The following is an 18,687-nucleotide window of genomic DNA, read 5'->3' as shown; positions in this document are numbered from 1 at the left end:
TATCAATGAGTCACTTACCTCCATGATTAAATTGATCGTTTTATTTATTTTTGGTACCTTATATTGGTTAGAAAAATTAAGAAGTTCGCCTTAATTATATTGGTGAGACTTGAGAGTGGTCAATCATTTAGAATCATATTAATTTAATCACCATTAAACTTAATCATATTACATGCAATTCATAGCATTTCATTTTCTTTTTATTTAATTAGTTAAAAACACAGGATTTCAGTATGTATATATAAACAAGAGAAATATTTAATCATTGGTGCAGTTTAAAAACAGAAGTCGATTGTTGGTATAAACTAGATCAGAAAGGCGAAAAAAGCAGTTGGCTAGTTTTGGTGATAGAATTGTTTAAAGTAACGAACTATGAATGACTTTTAAAATCATGTGCATTATTCATCACAAAATGATGTAAAAGCCTAAAGTTATATAACAAAATGAGGATAGTATACATGATCAGAAATTTAAGACTATAAACCTAGAATATCAGTTTCGGAATTACTTTGTATGTTTTGGGAAAGTGGAACATCAAAATAAAATGCGGCATTGTTTGTTTTCTTTTATTAAAACAATGTTGGAAAAGGATAAAGACACTGCCATCACGCATCTCAATTAGAAATGCCCACGGTTCGTAAACCGGCGGTTCCGATTTCGAGAAATGTGGAACCGGAACTGAACCGTGAGGCTATTTCACGGTTCTGGTTTCGGTTCGAAAACCGGCGGTTCCGGTTTCGGTTCTGAACCGCCGGTTTTCCGACGGTTTTTTACGATTTTCACGGTTCCGAACAGCCGGTTTCCTGCGGTTTTTCGCAGTTCCGGCTAGATTTCACGATTTTCCGACGATTTTTCACGGTTCCGGTTTGGAACCGTCCAAAACCGGCGGTTCCGGCACGGTTTCGGTTCATAAAATTTGGAACCGGAACCGTCACATGGTTCAAAATATGGCGGTTCCAGTTCAAGAAAAAAGTCAAGGTTCCGGTTCGGAACCGGAACCGGCGGTTACGGTTCCGCGGTTAACCGCCGGAATCAAAAACCTTGGACATCTGTAATCTCAATAACCACTCAAAAAAAAGGAAAAAAGTTCAGCCAAATTGATAACCTATAATGAAATGTTGCATGTTAACTAAAAATCTCATATTCTCTCACCACATCACTCTTTTTTTAGTCTATCCCAGAGAATATGCATTTTTTAATTTTAAAAATTCTATGGAGGTGTGACCCATTCTCCGTTAAAAATACTTTAATAACTTTTTTTTTCTATCTCTCTCTTACTTTACCAATTGTGTATTAAAATTCGTGTCCAACCAAAAGTGCATACACTTATGGGAGGGATAGAGTATAATGTTTAGAGCATCTCCAATGGTAATAGGTCAGCCATAGGCCAGTCATAGGCTAGCCACAAACTCCTCTTGCCACATCATCAGCACTAAAAACTCCTCCTGCCACATCATCAGGACAAGCAATAGGCTAGCCACAATAAACAAAATTATAAAAAACAAATAATTAACAATCACACAAAGTACGGAATTAAATTTACGACACATATACGAGAAAATTCAATAATAATAGTAAAATTAAAAAAAGTACATTAATTTAAAAAAAACCCTCTTCCACACACGAGCACCCGCCTCACTTCTCGTGGCCGTCGCCGTTGTCGCCGCTATCCGGGACCCCCAAATCTGTGGCATCTGAGCCCGCGTCTGAGCCCCCCAACTGTGCCGAGGCGGCATCCAAATCGACCCGCATACTCTTGAGCATTGAGTGAAGAAACCTCTTCTCCACGGGATAAGTTGTCGTCCTCCATTCAGCTAAGATCTTGTGCATCTGAACCCGCGTTTGTTGACGCGCGAAGAAGGCGAGCTCGTTTGGCGACTTGCCAACAGGGGGGATGCCGACTGGACCTCCTGGGACCCCTGGGCGACCCCCTTCGCTACCCGTTGCGCCCGCCTTTGACCAACTGGGCTAGTGCGGCGAGTAAACGATAGAGGGGACGGGAACTCCTGAACATCCTCGGGGAGGTCGTAGGAACCGCCGCTGCTGCCGCTGTAATCACCGGCATAGTTCAGTCGCTGCTTCTTCGGTCAGCCAGCATCGACACCTACCTGAAACTTCTCAGAGTCCATCAGCACCTCATAGCAGTTCTAGTAGGTAAACTCCTTATAAAGCCCGGGCACGGGGAAGGCTTTTTCCACTATCCTCCTGCAGTCCTCGTCAGTTTGGCCACTAGTCTGCATGCGGAGGGCGTTGGTGTGCAAGCCTGAAAATCTGGAGACCGCAGCCCTGATTCGGTCCCACCCCTTCCTGCACTCCTCCCGCTGTGTGGCCTCCCCTCCGGGCAAAATGCCTTGTAGGCTGCTGATATTTTAGCCCACAAGTTGACGATCCTCTGATTGTTCGAATGGAGGGGATCATCGCAAACACTCACCCAAGCCTTGGACAGCGCGACGTTCTCCGCATCCGTCCACTTCCTCCGTGCCGGGCTGTCGTCATCATCCGGCTGCGACGACTCGCCGACCACCCTTTTGCCCTTCCCCATGCCCTTCTTCTTCTTTGGTGCGCCCTGACCCCGCCCTACTCACCCCGTTTGAACGGGAGTGTCCGCATCCTCGAGATCTATCTCCAACTTCTCTAAGGAGAAAGTCTCACACCCAATGAACTGCGTCTCCGATGGGGTCGATGTGTGTGAAGAAGCAGTCAAAAAATCAAGACTGGGGCGATAGACATTTCCCCCACCTCCGGTATCTCCTGCATCCCGGGCTGCATCCCCGGCTGCCACCCCGGCATCATCTGCATCCCGGGTTGCATCCCCGGTACCCCCTGCCCGCCCTGCATCCCCTGCCATCCCGGCATACTACCCTCGGCTGCCATCCCGGGCATCATCTGCTTCCAAGGGTACATGTTGTAGTACCCGGCCATCGGACCCCATCCACCTCCCACGGGTACCGTGGGAGTTTGAGACCCGCTCGTCACTGGAGTAGACTCGTTGTTGTTCTCCATTTTGCTTTATTGCTCTTGTACAGAAATTAAGTGAGAGAGAAAACTCGTTAAAACAAGCGGTGCGAATGAAAATGATGTGCAAATCGCGTATATATAGTGTTTCGAAAATTAAAAAAAAAAGTGCTGGCCGATCGCTCGCCTACAATGGCGGCCAGCCGATCGGCGAGCGCATCGGCCAGCGCTAAAAAATCAGCGTGCGCTCGCCGAAATTCTCACCGTTTTTCCGCTCGCCGCCTACAATGGTTCGGCCAGCAGACCGGCCAGCGCCGGGAATCGGCTAGCCAGTCCGCTAGCCTCCATTGGAGATGCTCTTATACTCTCTCTGGTCTAGCATTAGAAGTCTCATTTAATTTCAGCATGATTTTTAAGAAATACATAAAGAAAGTGACTGAAAAAAAGTAACTGAATGTGAGATCCAATTTTTATGTATTAATTTTATAATAAAATGTAAGTGAAATGAGTTAGTGGAACTAGTATTAACACTCGTGCTATGCACGGGACATAAAATTTTCAAAAAATGAATACAAATTCTAATGAAATATATAAAATAAGAATTAAAAATAATATAAAGATTTACAAAAACATAAATGTGATTATCTTGTTCCACTATAAAAGAAGAATTTACTCCTCCCGAATAAATGAAACATTTCAAATTCGGTAAATCGATTTTATACAATTTTAATTTATGATATAAGTGGAGTAAAATAAATGACAAATAAGAGATGTGTGACTAATAATCAAAGAGTACGATTCAGTTAGAATAAGATACACAAATAAAGAAAATATGTGTGAGTAGAAATTAGAGAGAAAAACTTAGAAAAACAACAACAAACCAACCAGTAGTTCATAAGTTTTGAAAAATTTCTTTGTAAACAACATTAACAGTAGCATCACTTCTATTATCATCTTCATCTCCACAAACTAAAATCTTCAGGCCTCCACGACTCGTAACTCTAGATATAGCAGCATACACATGTCCATGACTGAAGACTGGTTTTCGTAAAAATAATCCAACATGAGACATAGATTGGCCTTGACTTTTGTTAATGGTCATTGCATACGACACAACCAAAGGAAATTGTCGCCATTGGAATTTGAATGGCAACCTTGGATCAGATGGTATTAAAGACATTCGGGGAATCAAAACTTTATGACCATTTATAAAAAAGTGAATCATGACTCCTAATTGCGGACGGACTAAAATGGCAAACCGAATTTTCTAATGGCGGACAGATAAAGTATGACGAAAAATACCGGTGTAATAAATATAGCATTAAAAGAGCATTAAAGTGAAATAAGTCTTGGTTGTTTATTATCTAAGGAAAAATTCTAACATTACCTTATATGGTCAAGAGTGACAGTGTACACAGATTGTACAGTACTAAAGTATCTTTTGTCCGAGAAGGAGTCTGAACCCCAAATTGATCAGATGGATTTTTCTACATTTGGAGTTCAACTGGGAGATTAAGGATTAAAAGGGGGGCAAAAAATCATGTAGTCGATCACCTGAGTCGACTAGTGCGAGAAGGGGAGTCGGAGCCTGTCAATGATATGTTTTCAGAATAACGTTTTTATGTCGTTGCTCTAGATAGTGGAGAATGAAGACAACCTAACACAAATCAAGGAGAAATGCAAGAAAAAGTTAACCCACCTGGGGAAGTAGAAAGAACCATGGTATGAAAATCTAGTCAATTACTACATTGCAACTGGAAAGACGCCCGAAGTTATGAGTAAATCTTAGAGGTTGAGGTTGAAAAGCGAAAACGAATATTACATCTGGGATGAACCATACTTGTGGAAGGCAAGCTTACATCAAAACAGTGTGGTCGATCACTGCCATACGTTCGCTTGCGGTGGGGGCATTTCGGATATTGTCTCGAGAAAGAATGAGATGCTCGACTCTGATAATCCAATAATAGTCTGCGAGATCTTTGATGTATGGGTAATGGATTTTTTGACACCGTTCCCAAACTTTGGAGTAAATTTCTATATGTTGATGATAGCAGTGGATTATGTTTCCAAATGGGTCGAAGCAAAAGCTACCACCATGACGGCCGATACGACTGTTGTGGTCGCCTTCCCCAAGAGTAACATATTATCATGTCCACAATCAGTGGCTTTTTTGAGTGATACACAAATTTGTAAAAATATTTATGGATATCGGCTTTCACCTTGTACAAAATTTCTTCCATATAAGAATAGATGAAATAATTGCAAAAAAATATCAAAGTTACGATATAAATTATTTTTTAGAGTTACAAGCTTGACCAAATTTTGTGATTTTTTCTAGCAAATCACCCTTTATTATACTCCCTCCGTCCCCCAAATATTGTCCCACTTTGACCCGACACGGATTTTAAGAAATGTAATGAAAACTGAGTTAAAAAAGTTAGTGGAATGTGGGTCCTATTTTTATATACTCATTAGTTTTAGAGGGAACATCTTTTTAGGTCCACAAACTTTGTCAAAGTATTATTTTAGGTCCGTGAACTTTGAAAATATCATTTTAGGTCCGTTAACTACAAGTTAATATCATTTGAGGTATTTTAAACTTTTTTCGGACGAAAATGCCCTTAAGGCCTTCAACGGGCAATTTGGACAATTCTTTCGCCACTCATCTTGTGTCAAACACCTAGAGTCCAACAATTTTTTAATACTATTTAATTCAATTACCATCCAAATTGAATTTAAATATAATTAAAATTTACCGTAAAAAATAGTACTATGTGTTAATTTTTCAATTATTAGATGACCAATTATATAGGGATAGTGAATTGGGACTTGATAATTTATTTTATTTTTCAATCTAAACTGCATTTTAAGAACTTACTATAGGTGATTTATGAATCATATTTAGTTTATTTGTCTTGAAATTAGATAGCTATTAATTTGGATGGTCATTCGGAGTATTATTTATATAAATTTCAGAATGGAGATCAATTACCATCCAAATTGAATTTAATTATAAAAATTTACCGTTAAAAATTGTTGGACTATAGGCTTCTGGCGCAAGATCAGTGGCGAAAGAATTGTCCAAATTGCCATTTGAAGACCTTAAGGGCATTTTCGTCCAGAAAAAGTTCAAAACATCTCAAATGATATTAACTTGTAATTGACGGACCTAAAATGATATTTTCAAAGTTCACGGGGCCTAAAATGATACTTTGGCAAAGTTCGTAGACCTAAAAAAATGTTCCCTCTTAATTTTATAATAAAATGTTAGTAGGAATGAGTTAGTGGAATATGGGGTCCACTACCAAAAATAGTAAAAAGTGAAATGAGACAAATTTTGTGGAACGGACGAAAATGAAAAAATGGGACAAAACTTTCAGGGACGGAGGGAGTACTATATTACTAATATTTTCACTTACTCATAATACCCCACACATATATTGGTACTATTACTAATATTTTCACTTACTCATAATACCCCACACATATATTGGTACTATTAGCTAACAAATTTGAGTTCATGCAAAGCACCACATATATATGGGGAAGAATCTATAAGATTTTGTCGTTTGTAATGGAGATAAACATATCTATTTTGCAAGGGTAAAGTAAGTGGATGGCCGAAAAAAAAAATCGATACCACTCAAAATTTGAATAAAAAAAGGTTAGAATATGAAAAGGTCTGTGGAATTCGGCACTAATCCGATAAATGTATGTCTCATAATAATATCTGGTAATAAAGTAGAAATACTTAACCTTGTTTGCCTTCTTCAAATGGATTGACGCTGCACTTAGATTTTTATGTTGAAATCGAGCACTAGCAAAAGTGTGAGTTGATAGGATGTATACCGAGATCAGTTGGCGACATGTAATTAATTAATAAGTACTATAATCTATTGGTGAAGATAAAAAAATATTAGTCGCTTTGATTTATTAACAACGTTGTCAATTTGTCATGAAATAAATTTTGACCCGAGCGTTGAGCAAGGAGCACAATTAGTAGCCATCAACATCTCATAAGATGGTGTCCCTAACGAAAAAGTAGACAAATTAAAGCAGATTTCAAGGATGAATTAGTGATGTTTCACTTTGATTAACACTTGTCCACTCGAATATAGGGAGTAGTTGACAAGGTTAAAGTTGATTCAAATATAGACGAGGGGATGAAATATTGAAATCCTTGATGAAGAGCCTAAAGAAATGTTGTTGACTTGGAAATGGAAGTTGAATGTAATAGAATTTCATTCGGTTGCCGTAAATAATTATCCATGATAATCTATCTAAGATTAAGTTGTGAGATTAGCCTAGTTGGAGGGGGCGGCTATGACTAATTATGGCATGATTTTTCATCTAGGACTAAGTTGTGAACCAAACACAACACGTATTCAATAGTCGAAATATAATCTTGCAAATCGAACAGTCACTAAGTTGATAATATTAATTATTCTGAAAGGATAGTTTGATGTTTATCAAAGTTATTATCCTTATATATTCTCTCAATTGTCAATTGTCCTGAAAATATTGTTATTGATTTTCTCAATTCAAACATATGTTGTTCATATTTGGTTTTAGTTAAAAGAATATGATATAACTAATAGGGAAAATTGTCAAATAAATTATGAAAAACGATCAATTTCTTGATTGTTCAACACTTTTCAAAAAGCTGAAAAATAAATCATGAAATTTGAGATTTCGCAATGATCTCATCCTTTCCTTTTTACGACAAATTACGCCCTGATGTGATAGGCCATTTAAAACACTTATATAAAAAGTCATTTCGAACTTAATTAGCCGTTGTCGGTTTACCTAGTGTCATTTCGTCTACATGTTTTAAATCGATTACCATATTAGCGCGTAATTCGCCGAAAAGGGAAAGGAGGTGATAATAGCAAAAATTTTATATTTTGTGATTTAAAAGTGTGAAACGGACTAGAATTTGACATATTTTCATGATTTATTTGGCCATTTTGCCCAAACTAATTGTAATATTGAAGTAGTAGATAGGGTTGGAGTGTGTTGAGGAATGCGGTTCATATGGGCCGGGCTTGATTTATTTTACATTGCTGTTGTTTGGTACTGTTTTTGGTGGTATCATGTGGGCCGGGCTTTGATGGTATTTCGTTGTTGATTTCAAAGATAAAAATATGAAACACCAATATTATCCTTTTATTATTGGATGAAACATGAAAGCTTGATTTTTTGGCAACTACAACAGAGTGTGATGTCGAAGTCGTTGAGATAATGATATTAAAGTAAAACAATAAAAAAAATATTGTGCCCCTCTCCATTGCTATGCAAATTCAAGCGGATAAAGCATTATAGCGCTAAAATGAGAAACAAGAACCATACATATTCATCGATTTTCAAGCACCACCAAAACCTCACCCATTAAAAGTTAAAACACACATCCACTCTCACTCATTCTCGCATCTCTCGTGAGAGCAAAATACGCAACACAAGATGATGCTAGCTATGGCTGTGAGGAGGCTTTCCTCCTCCATCTCCAAACCTCTCAAGCGCGGTGGCTCTATCTATCACCTGGTCTCCTTCTTACTTACTTCATTTCCCCTTCTCCTTATTTATTTTCTCCTAATTCAACTGCTTTTTCTGCAGTCTTCCTTGCCTGATGAAGCTGTCTACGACAAGGAAAAGAACGGCGTCTCGGTATGCCTTCTATTTCTCATTTGGGAATTGAGTTTCTCATTAATAGTACTAACTTCTGTTTGGCTGAGATTTTGCAGTGGCCTAAGCAGTTGAATGCACCGTTGGAAGTCGTTGATCCTGAGATTGCTGACATTATCGAGCACGAAAAGGCTAGACAATGGAAGGTCACTTCTGCTTATCTTCATCAGATTGCAACCATTTTTATCTTATGCAACTTGTGACTTAATTGCTGGAATACATGTTTGTTGCATATATATGTTGCAGGGGCTCGAGCTCATCCCCTCTGAAAATTTCACTTCTGTGTCTGTGATGCAAGCGGTGGGTTCGGTTATGACCAACAAGTACAGTGAAGGATATCCCGGTGCAAGATACTATGGAGGAAATGAGTAAGTAGAGTTCTAACTTCATTTTTTTATCTAATTTGTTGTTCTGCTTATGCATATTTGTTGTGTCGACTTATTTTCCATTCTGATCAAGCTTTACAAAACTTCAGGTACATTGACATGGCTGAAACGCTATGCCAGAAGCGTGCACTGGAAGCATTCCGGTTGGACCCTGCGAAATGGGGAGGTAATGGCATTTCCTTCTGTGATCAGATGGTTTGTATGATGTATTATGAAGGAATGTCTTAACATGTGAGGTTTGAATATGAATTAGTACTACTTAATACACTTACTTAAACTAGATACGGATATTAGTGAAACTTATCTTAGTTATTTTTCATCACAGTAAATGTGCAGCCTCTATCAGGATCTCCTGCAAACTTTCAGGTTTACACTGCTTTACTTAAACCGCATGACAGAATTATGGCACTTGATCTTCCTCATGGAGGCCATCTCTCTCACGGTTACCAGGTGCTTCCTCATTTATGAAACTGCGTATTTATAGACATTTCTCTTGAACACTTATTTGTTTATCATCAAGAATATTGTGATGGATTTTGTTCTGATTTTACAGACTGATACTAAGAAGATATCCGCAGTCTCTATATTTTTTGAGACTATGCCATACAGATTGAATGAAAGCACAGGCTACATTGATTATGATCAGGTGCATTACTTTTTTCTTCTTTGTACATTTTCAAATTCTTCAAATAAATTCTTTTCAGAAAATCAAGAACAGAATGTTCTATAAATATGAGGAGTCTGATTTGTGAAGCCACGTGTATTATCATCGTATAGCAGCTTTTTAGAATGTTACAGTTTGCTGAATTAGTTTATTTCTGCAGTTGGAAAAGAGTGCTGTACTCTTTAGGCCAAAACTAATTGTTGCTGGTGCTAGTGCTTATGCACGTCTCTATGATTATGACCGCATCAGGAAGGTAATTTTCTCCCAGATACTCGTGGAATTATCGTTGTCTGGACACAGAACCCTGAGCTTATTTCCTGTATGTCGTTGGCAGGTCTGCGACAAGCAGAAGGCAATTTTGCTGGCCGATATGGCACATATTAGTGGACTCGTTGCAGCTGGAGTCATCTCATCGCCATTTGACTATGCGGATGTGGTGACAACCACAACCCACAAATCACTCCGTGGACCTCGTGGTGCCATGATTTTCTACAGGAAGGGTGTTAAAGAGGTCAACAAACAAGGCAAAGAGGTTGGATGGATTGCCATGGTGGTTTCTGTTATCATAGATAAAAAATGCTAACTCTTATTTCTTGAAGGTGTTGTATGACTATGAAGATAAAATCAACCAAGCTGTTTTTCCGGGACTTCAAGGCGGCCCACACAACCACACAATTACTGGCTTGGCAGTTGCATTGAAACAGGCAACAACTCCAGAATACAAAGCTTACCAAGAACAAGTATTGAGCAACTGTGCAAAGTTTGCTCAGGTACAATCGGCTTAGATATACGTTGCTTATACTTCTTGATGAAAAGGCAAGCAATATTAAACCCAATCTAATGTTGCAGACTCTCAGTAAGAACGGATACGAACTTGTTTCTGGAGGAACAGACAACCACTTAGTTCTTGTCAACTTGAAAAGCAAGGTAATTTGTCACACTTCATACTAATTGATTGCTATCTTGCAAATGACTCTCATTTTTATTTGCTTTTTTTTGCAGGGCATTGATGGTTCAAGGGTAGAGAAGGTGTTGGAAGCTGTCCATATTGCAGCAAACAAAAACACCGTTCCTGGAGATGTATCCGCCATGGTTCCCGGTGGCATCAGGATGGGTGCGCACGCTTCTTTTTTTTCTCAAGTTTAGCATGATAATTCGTCTCGTCGCCAATTTCATTTATGTTTTCCTTGTTATGTTAGGTACCCCTGCTCTTACTTCAAGAGGATTCTTAGAGGAGGATTTTGCCAAAGTTGCTCACTTCTTTGATTCTGCTGTGCAATTGGCTGTCAAAGTTAAGGCTGAAACTAAAGGTTCTAACCCTACTATCTGATGTTAACATCATATATATATTTGTAAGTGTCTTCATTTTATTCAAACAACTTTATGCAAATATACTTGAAATTATGCAGGCACAAAACTGAAAGACTTTGTGGCCACACTGTCCACTCCTTCGTTCCAATCGGAGGTCGCAAAACTTCGCCACGACGTGGAGGAGTATGCAAAGCAGTTCCCCACAATTGGCTTTGAGAAAGAAACCATGAAGTACAAAAACTAAGAAGGTAGGCACATCTTGCATAGAAATGTTGTTCTAAAGAAGAAAAAATTGATGTAACTACATTTGTTGTTGTTGTTTTTATTCAGACAGGCAGCAAATCTGTGGTCCAATTTAGAGACTTAAATGGGGTGAAGTAAAATAAGGAAGGGATACGAAACTGTCATGCTCTTTGATTCCTATTTACTCTCCATTATATATGTACAAAATGAATTAATATCATATGAAACTTGCAGTTATGCCTTTTTTTTTTCTGAAATGGCTTGTTATTGGTGATTTGTATTATAGGATTTTATATTTCATACTATTTCTACTCCTTGATTTGTGTAAATATGCATAAGGAGTAATATTTAATTATGAACTGCTTAGTTTTAAAATACAAAATAAATGTTTGTTTATATGATGCATGAAGAACTACATATTTTATATAGTGATTTAGTATGATCTTCAACACTTTGAACTCATTCTTGAAACTCAAAATATGTGTGGCAGTAATTGATAGAGGCCTTCAAAATAATTCTTATGTGGAGTAATTTCTAAAAGTCCATGTATTGAAGTGAGTCTGAATTTATAAAAAGAAATCTTGTCAAGTCCAGTCCAGTTTAGTGGTAGAGGAGATTGACAAAGAAAGTATAATGAAACTGTATATACACCAAATTAGTTTAATCAAATTAAATTAAATCAAATTAATTAAATAAAACTTTATATGAAAACTATTTCATACAACATGATACTTTGTAAATTGATTATAAATCAAAATGTAAATTAATTTCTTGTCCAAATAATTTGTAATGGTTTAAGTTTTAACTATGCCACTAATACCATCTCCAACCATACACAAAAATTAGTTTTGGTGTAGAAAACTTTTCCAAGCTAAAATCATTTTTGGATTTTGTTATGGAACAACACCGAATATGGTATTCCTATAAAAATTTTATGAGATATATAGTGCTCCCTCCGTCCGTACTCTTCTACATTATTTTCTCTCCTACTTTAATTTCTCTCCACTTTAACTTATTTATGATCATTTTTTCAAAACAAGTGTGAAAAAGAAAAGGGCATCTTAATTGAGATAGAGGAAATACTAAAATAGAGTATAAAATTTAAATTTAATATAAATAGTTGAATTAAAATGTTAAGTTTGACATTGGAGACGGCATAACATTCAAGTTTCAGTTAATAAGGAGTAGTATATAATTTATATCGTGAAATATTCCACGATCACAATGTCTCAACAGAATATCCAGAGGCCAGAGCGACATTAGTGACATTGACTTGTATTAGTTTATTTTATAAATTACACCTTTGCGTTTGATTCATTTCTTGTGGTGGTGGTATCAAATTGCGTAAACTTTTATCCAATTGGGGCTCGTTTGTTACCCATGTTAGGCATAGATAGGCCTCCCTATTTACCCTAATTTCTTTGTTTGGTTTCCATGTTAGCAATCTACCTGACCCGGTGCATCTATCCCAGAACCCGACTCACCGTAAGATACGGGTGATCAAAACAGAGATAACTCTGTCTCTGTTGAAACACGCGATAGGGAGGAAGAATCGCGGTGAAGATTTCGCACTTCACCCAATTGACTTGAATACCCTTCAGATCAGCTCCATTTACTCCATCTCCATCGAATTTCCGCCACAATCAACCACCAATTGCTCATATTCGACGCGTTCTGTGAGGATCCTTGGGTCGAACATCGTGGTTGCCGTTGTTGCACTTGTTGTTTAGAATTTCATAATGGGCTTACCCAATTCGAATTTCTGACCACGTGTGCGTTGATTGTTAGGTTGCAAGCTAACGCCCTTGGTATCTCGTACGTCGTGCTTGCCATGTCCGACCACGACGATATTCAGCAGGTATGTTCGGCATATCTCGGCACCTGACTTTAAATTAGGTTGCTATTGAGCCGAAATGGCCTTTTAAATTTGTTGCTAAGTGGCCGCCTATAGGTTGTAATATGTGTTCGACTTCGGTTCTATGAATTTGGCTGAATAAGTAGACGTCATTCCAGAAATTGGCACTGTTGATATTGAAGTCAGTTTGTGTTCTGTCTATAAATCAACGATGGAGTACCAAATCAGATACGTTGGCCATTTTGTGGTTTTGTAAACAAACTAAGAAATACATTTGGTCATGAACACCCATATCCTTCACAATTTGTGCCTCAGTGTCCAATTGGGAGCGGTTCTTTCTGCTATGGGAGGGGGGTGATTGTATGAATTTTGTTGCATACAATTTCATGGATTTTAGGATTTCACAAATACCATCCAGTATTAACGCTTTTTTGTTGACGTTGTAATGTGATGATTCAGTTGTGCTTGTCTGTCATTTGATATGATGTTGTTGTATTTGTAGCACCTTCAGTAAGCTATGCTGATATTTGCTCATGTAGGTGGATAGAAAGGAGCCAACCGAGCTACTGATCTTGCTTGAGGAAATAATACGAAACCATCGGCTAAACAAGCTTCTTGTCTGCATGTTTATCACAATGTTCAGATCGAACGAACGGAGTAGGAAACGGGGGGGGGGGAGAGTTACCCAAGAAGTAATGATTGACTCCATTCCGGCGCATGTAAAGCAGCTGGATAGGCTTGTCCGGGTCAATGATCGTTCATGTATAAACAATTTGCGGATGGATAGAAACACGTTCGGTAGATTATGTCGAATTCTTCGTGACCGGGAAGGATTAATAGACCAAAAATTTGTCACGGTGGAGGAACAAGTTGCTATGTTTTTGTCCATCCTAGCTCACCACAAAAAGACAAGGGTTGTGGGTCACGATTTCATGCGTTCATCTGAAACAGTGTCTAAGTATACACATATGGTGCTCCGTGGGGTGCTTAATTTGCATGGGATTATGTTAGTGAAACCTGATCCGGTTGGTGATGATTGCACGGACTCAAGATGGAAGTGGTTTAAGGTATGTGTAATCTGTTGGCCGCCAGTTTTATTCGTGTACCAAACTCATGGCTGACCCTGCGATCCAAAAATGTGTGTAGGGTTGTCTAGGAGTAGATGGGACATACATACCCGTACGAGTACCCATTGTTGACACACCACGTTATCGTAATAGAAAGGGGCAAGTGTCAACAAATACACTTGCAGTATGTGATCGACAACTTCGGTTCGTGTATGTACCGTCATTTAAGGTCGTTAGAAATTTAATTAGTAAATAGACTACAACTCTAAATAATTACTATAGTTAAACTATTAAAAATTAAAAAGCTAGTAGCAAGAATAATAAAGCATATAATATTTCTCATTCCAAATAAATTAAAAAAATAGACTACAACTCTAAATAATTACTATAGTTTAAGTATTAAAAATTAAGAAGCTAGTAGCCAGAATAATAACTAATATAAATAAAGTACTAAATTAAAAAATAAACTATAAAGAAAGTGTAATAATTTAATAAATGATAAAGCTAAAGTACATACAAATGGTATATATTAAGATTCAAGAGTAATTGAAATGAGTTCTCTTGAGGAAATGTAATACTACTACTACTAAAATAAAAAAAGGAACCAAACTGTTGTTGTTGCTAAGACTCGAACATCTGACTTGGAAAGAAAAGGTGGAATATCAAACCAGCTTAGCTACTACATATGCTTGTATGTCTTTGGAAACACGATATAAAACAGTTAGATGGGAAAAAATATTTAACTGTTATGAATTAACAATATCAACTTATTTCACCATAGATATATAGAGGGTGAACCATATTTTGGCGGATCTTACTGATAATGCATATTCTTATAATTTCTTCATGTAATCATCAGTATGCATAGATTAGCATACATTGTTTCCTCACTAATAAAGCAATGAAATGTCTTGCGTTGTGCATCTACAAACAAGCAACAAGTGGAACCTTAATAAATAATGTATGACAAGATGATGAATTATTATTGGGGGTTGAGAGAAGCAATGCAGACGCGTTTTCACACGGCACGCCTATTTGCTCACCCATCGATGCATTAATCATAAATTTTCTCCACCTTCCTTACCCTTTCACTTTAATGCATACAGTTGTCTTCTCCATTATAAGGCTATATAGGAAATAGGTGTATAGACGGATAGCCTACACTCCACTCTTAGTCGAAAAATTCGCCAACTTTGATGCACAAACAACCGAAAAATGGAAGCTGATGGTTCAAACTCCGGCCCTAACGTCAACCCGGCCTACGAACGTCTCCCTGCATTCATGGTGGTTTTCGAGCAGGGGCGATTCCATGATGACATGGTAAGCTCGTTTATGTGTTGATGTCTTACAAATGATATTGGACGAATTTTGATTTCACGTCGGCTTATAATATGCAGCGACTTCCCGACGCATTCGTCGGGTTTCACGGCCATGACCTACCGTTCGACTGTAGGCTTGTTTGGCCGAATGGAATACGCTATAGAGTGCGAATTCTAAAGCTTGGTCATGGGTTCTTCTTCGCATCGGGATGGAGATATTTTGTTCGTGCTACCGGGATCGTAAATGGCGATCTTCTCACTTTCACATTGGTGGATGTGGGAATTTTCAATGTTAAACGGTTTGATAGCGAAACACATTGTCCCCGCAGGGAGACGTTGACGGTAATCTAACTTGAAATCATATAATTTTTAGATCCCGGCCTAATACTCAAACACATTTTATTTGTAGTTGTTGAAGACGACAATGTAGAAGGCAGCCACGGCCCGGACATCGATTCGTCCGACAATTACATGCCATCGGGAACTGAATCGGAGACAACAATGGATGAAGATTACGTAGACGATAGCCGGGCACTAAACATCGATGGCTTCCCAACATTCGTAGTTACGCTCACTCCGACTAACATCAATCGCAGACTTGAGATCCCATATGGCTTTTGGCGACGTCATATCCCGATAGGTGCAATACAAGCAGGAGTGTATCTGGTGACAGATGAGAGGATGTGGCATTGTACCCTTAAACACAACTCGACGACTATCTGGGTTAAGCATGGGTGGGCTCGATTCAAGCACGAAAACAATCTGGTGGAAGGGGTGCGGTGCAATTTTAAGCTCGTTGATGCGTTTGTTGTCCAGTTCCATGTGGGGATTGAACGTCCTTAGATCGTTGGAAGTACGTACGTTAGCTATATTCGGTAGTAGTTAGCATCTGATTATGGTAATGTAGGTGATTATGCCCGGTTTGTACGCTTTATTGATCATGGCAAATTTTCATTTTACCTCCGTTAGTGCCTTGATCAGTGTGGTTAATGTATGGGTATTTTCGATTAATGTTAAATTCAGCTTGTCCAATTTCAGTCATCTTATTATATTGCATGTGATTATGTTGGTGAGTTTGAATAACCACGTCGTATCGTGTGTTCAATTTAAGTGGCTTTTTTGGGATATAGTCTTATGACTACATTTTTTCACATGGCCACATGACTATAATGTCCAAACTGCATCCACGCACAGTGATCACGATTGGATACACACTTCCTTTAAATGCACTCATCAAATGCAAACCAACCACTTCTACTTTGTTGCAGCCTTTGCCATTGACTCGACTTATCATAGTATTAAAAGGGGTGGGGGGTTGTTGATCCACCGAGGAAAAACGACAATAAATATGTGAGTCGATGCCTCACTATGTGGAACAAGTTGATATCTAGCTATGGCGGACAACGCAACTTTCGGGGAATACCATAGGCTTCATTCCTTCATCAAAGTGATTTCCGGTTCCCGCAACAAAGAGGAATTGGTATGCTTCATAGTCCTTCCACGTTTCACATTGTCGAATTGATCTATCGAGCAACCTTAACATGTGTTTCTTCTGTTGATTCTGTGCAGCGGCTACCTCCACAATGGGTTGCGGAATATGGGAATGACCTGTCGTTCGACTGTCGGCTCGTGATGCCAAATGGATCCAGTTGGCAAGTCCGCGCGCTGAAAATAGCCAGTGGATGCCACTTTTGCGTTGGATGGTCGGAATTCCGGCGCGGGAATAATATTTCCCATGGTGAGAAACTAACCTTCACTCTCGTCGATGTGGGGATTTTCCACGTAAAAAGATACAAGTTGGGGACCGGGTGTCCGCCACGCTGTGATCGCGAAGGTGAGTCTCGTGTGAAGCTGAACATGTTTTCCTTGTTTAAGTTTAAAAAAATAGTCGCCTGCATTGCCCTTTCTCATATTTGTGAAATAGCGTTAACTGAGGAGGAAGAGGACGATGAGGTCTACACACCTGACATTGATTCGTCGGACGATTATCCCCCCTCCGACGTGGAATCCGAGTCAGCAGACGACAGTGACTACGACGCTGATAGGAGTGCGCTTGATGAAGACGAGTATCCCACATGGTCGTTGAAGCTGACCAAATCAAACACCAAGCGAACAATAGAAATTCCTAATGAATTTTGGCAACTTCACCTACGTGCCGCCCCGAAGCAGAGTGTCGTGCATTTTCTAGTCGACGGGCAAACATGGCGGATCTTGCTCAAGCATAGCTCGGGCAAGATCTGGGTCAAGCATGGATGGCGCCACTTCAAGGATGCCAACGCGTTGTTCCCAGGTGTTCGTTGCCACTTTAAACTCGTTGATGCGCAGGATATCCAGTTCTATGTTTGGTTTGATCGGCCATAAAAAGCTTGTGTGTTTTCATCGTGGCTCGGCCATGATCTTAGTTAAGTCTTAGGGTTTGTTGTGTTTGTTTATGTGCGTGAACTCTGTGGGGTGCGAATTTTCTGTATGTCTATTAATGCAACCACGTAAGGATCCGTATGTGCATCTCCACCTACGTATATGATACCATGTTCGAAAATTTAGTGCATGGTGAGATTCATTTCAAAGTCTCGGTTGATTGCGACCAACAACTCCACGATGAGAAATCAAGTACACTGCCCAACGTCTTTATACGAATACCAAATATTAAAAAAATGAAGGCAAATGTCCATATGGGCAGTAGGTGCAAAAGTGCTTGGGTGATAAGAGCAATAAGACCAAAATATAAACATTGTCCAAGGATTCCCATGTTAAACGACCAAAAGATAAACTGCATACTACAGGAGTTTATCACAAACGAACTTCATAGCTACATGGATTAAGGTTTAAACCATGATATATAACAAAAAAGCCAATAAGACACGGACTCAAACCTTTTCAAATCATTCCATCTGTCTCTAGCAGGTCGAGCACAAATGCCGGTCGAGCCAACTCATCCAAACCCCTAAACAGATCCATAAGCTCAGGCTCCTTGACCAACTTTTTTGCGGCATAAAATTGTTGCTTGATGGTCAGTCCGGGCATCCCTTTCAGCTGATTGAAGACTTCGGTTCTCTTCGTGCTTAGATCAAACTCGTACCCAATTCGGCTAGAGATGTCCTTCAACCGCTCATTAGTGTCTTCGTGGATGCGATTCATAAGAGCAAGGACACAATCCATCTTGTCCTCAGTCTTCCTCTTCTTCGGTGCCTTGTTATGCACCCTC

The 18,687-nt window shown here is 39.0% G+C and overlaps 2 protein-coding genes across 3 annotated transcripts; both read left to right on the top strand.

Annotated features, from left to right (window-relative positions):
- Positions 1-8,308: 8,308 nt before the first annotated feature.
- LOC121773290 (serine hydroxymethyltransferase, mitochondrial) lies at positions 8,309-11,498 on the top strand. 2 transcript variants are annotated; one of them, XM_042170114.1, is made up of 15 exons: positions 8,309-8,496; positions 8,569-8,619; positions 8,697-8,783; positions 8,884-9,005; positions 9,113-9,189; positions 9,349-9,473; positions 9,577-9,669; positions 9,848-9,940; positions 10,022-10,219; positions 10,287-10,457; positions 10,537-10,614; positions 10,690-10,801; positions 10,887-10,997; positions 11,097-11,246; positions 11,333-11,498. In XM_042170114.1, exons 1-14 carry the CDS (start codon positions 8,416-8,418, stop codon positions 11,240-11,242), a joined length of 1,545 nt encoding a protein of 514 aa, XP_042026048.1. In that variant the 5' UTR covers positions 8,309-8,415; the 3' UTR covers positions 11,243-11,246; positions 11,333-11,498. The 2 variants fall into 2 exon arrangements, with proteins under 2 accessions (XP_042026048.1, XP_042026047.1); XM_042170113.1 differs by having other exon boundaries at positions 8,310-8,496; positions 11,329-11,498.
- A 5,377-nt stretch (positions 11,499-16,875) lies between these two features.
- LOC121774225 (B3 domain-containing protein REM1-like) lies at positions 16,876-17,843 on the top strand. Its single transcript, XM_042171134.1, has 3 exons — positions 16,876-16,962; positions 17,052-17,316; positions 17,407-17,843. Exons 1-3 carry the CDS (start codon positions 16,876-16,878, stop codon positions 17,841-17,843), a joined length of 789 nt encoding a protein of 262 aa, XP_042027068.1.
- Positions 17,844-18,687: the final 844 nt, after the last annotated feature.

Source organism: Salvia splendens, chromosome 17 (assembly GCF_004379255.2).
Source record: "Salvia splendens isolate huo1 chromosome 17, SspV2, whole genome shotgun sequence".
Classification (NCBI taxonomy): Eukaryota; Viridiplantae; Streptophyta; class Magnoliopsida; order Lamiales; family Lamiaceae; genus Salvia; species Salvia splendens.
The sequence above is the reverse complement of the archived record's forward strand: the minus strand, read 5'-3'. Positions and strand labels throughout refer to the sequence as shown.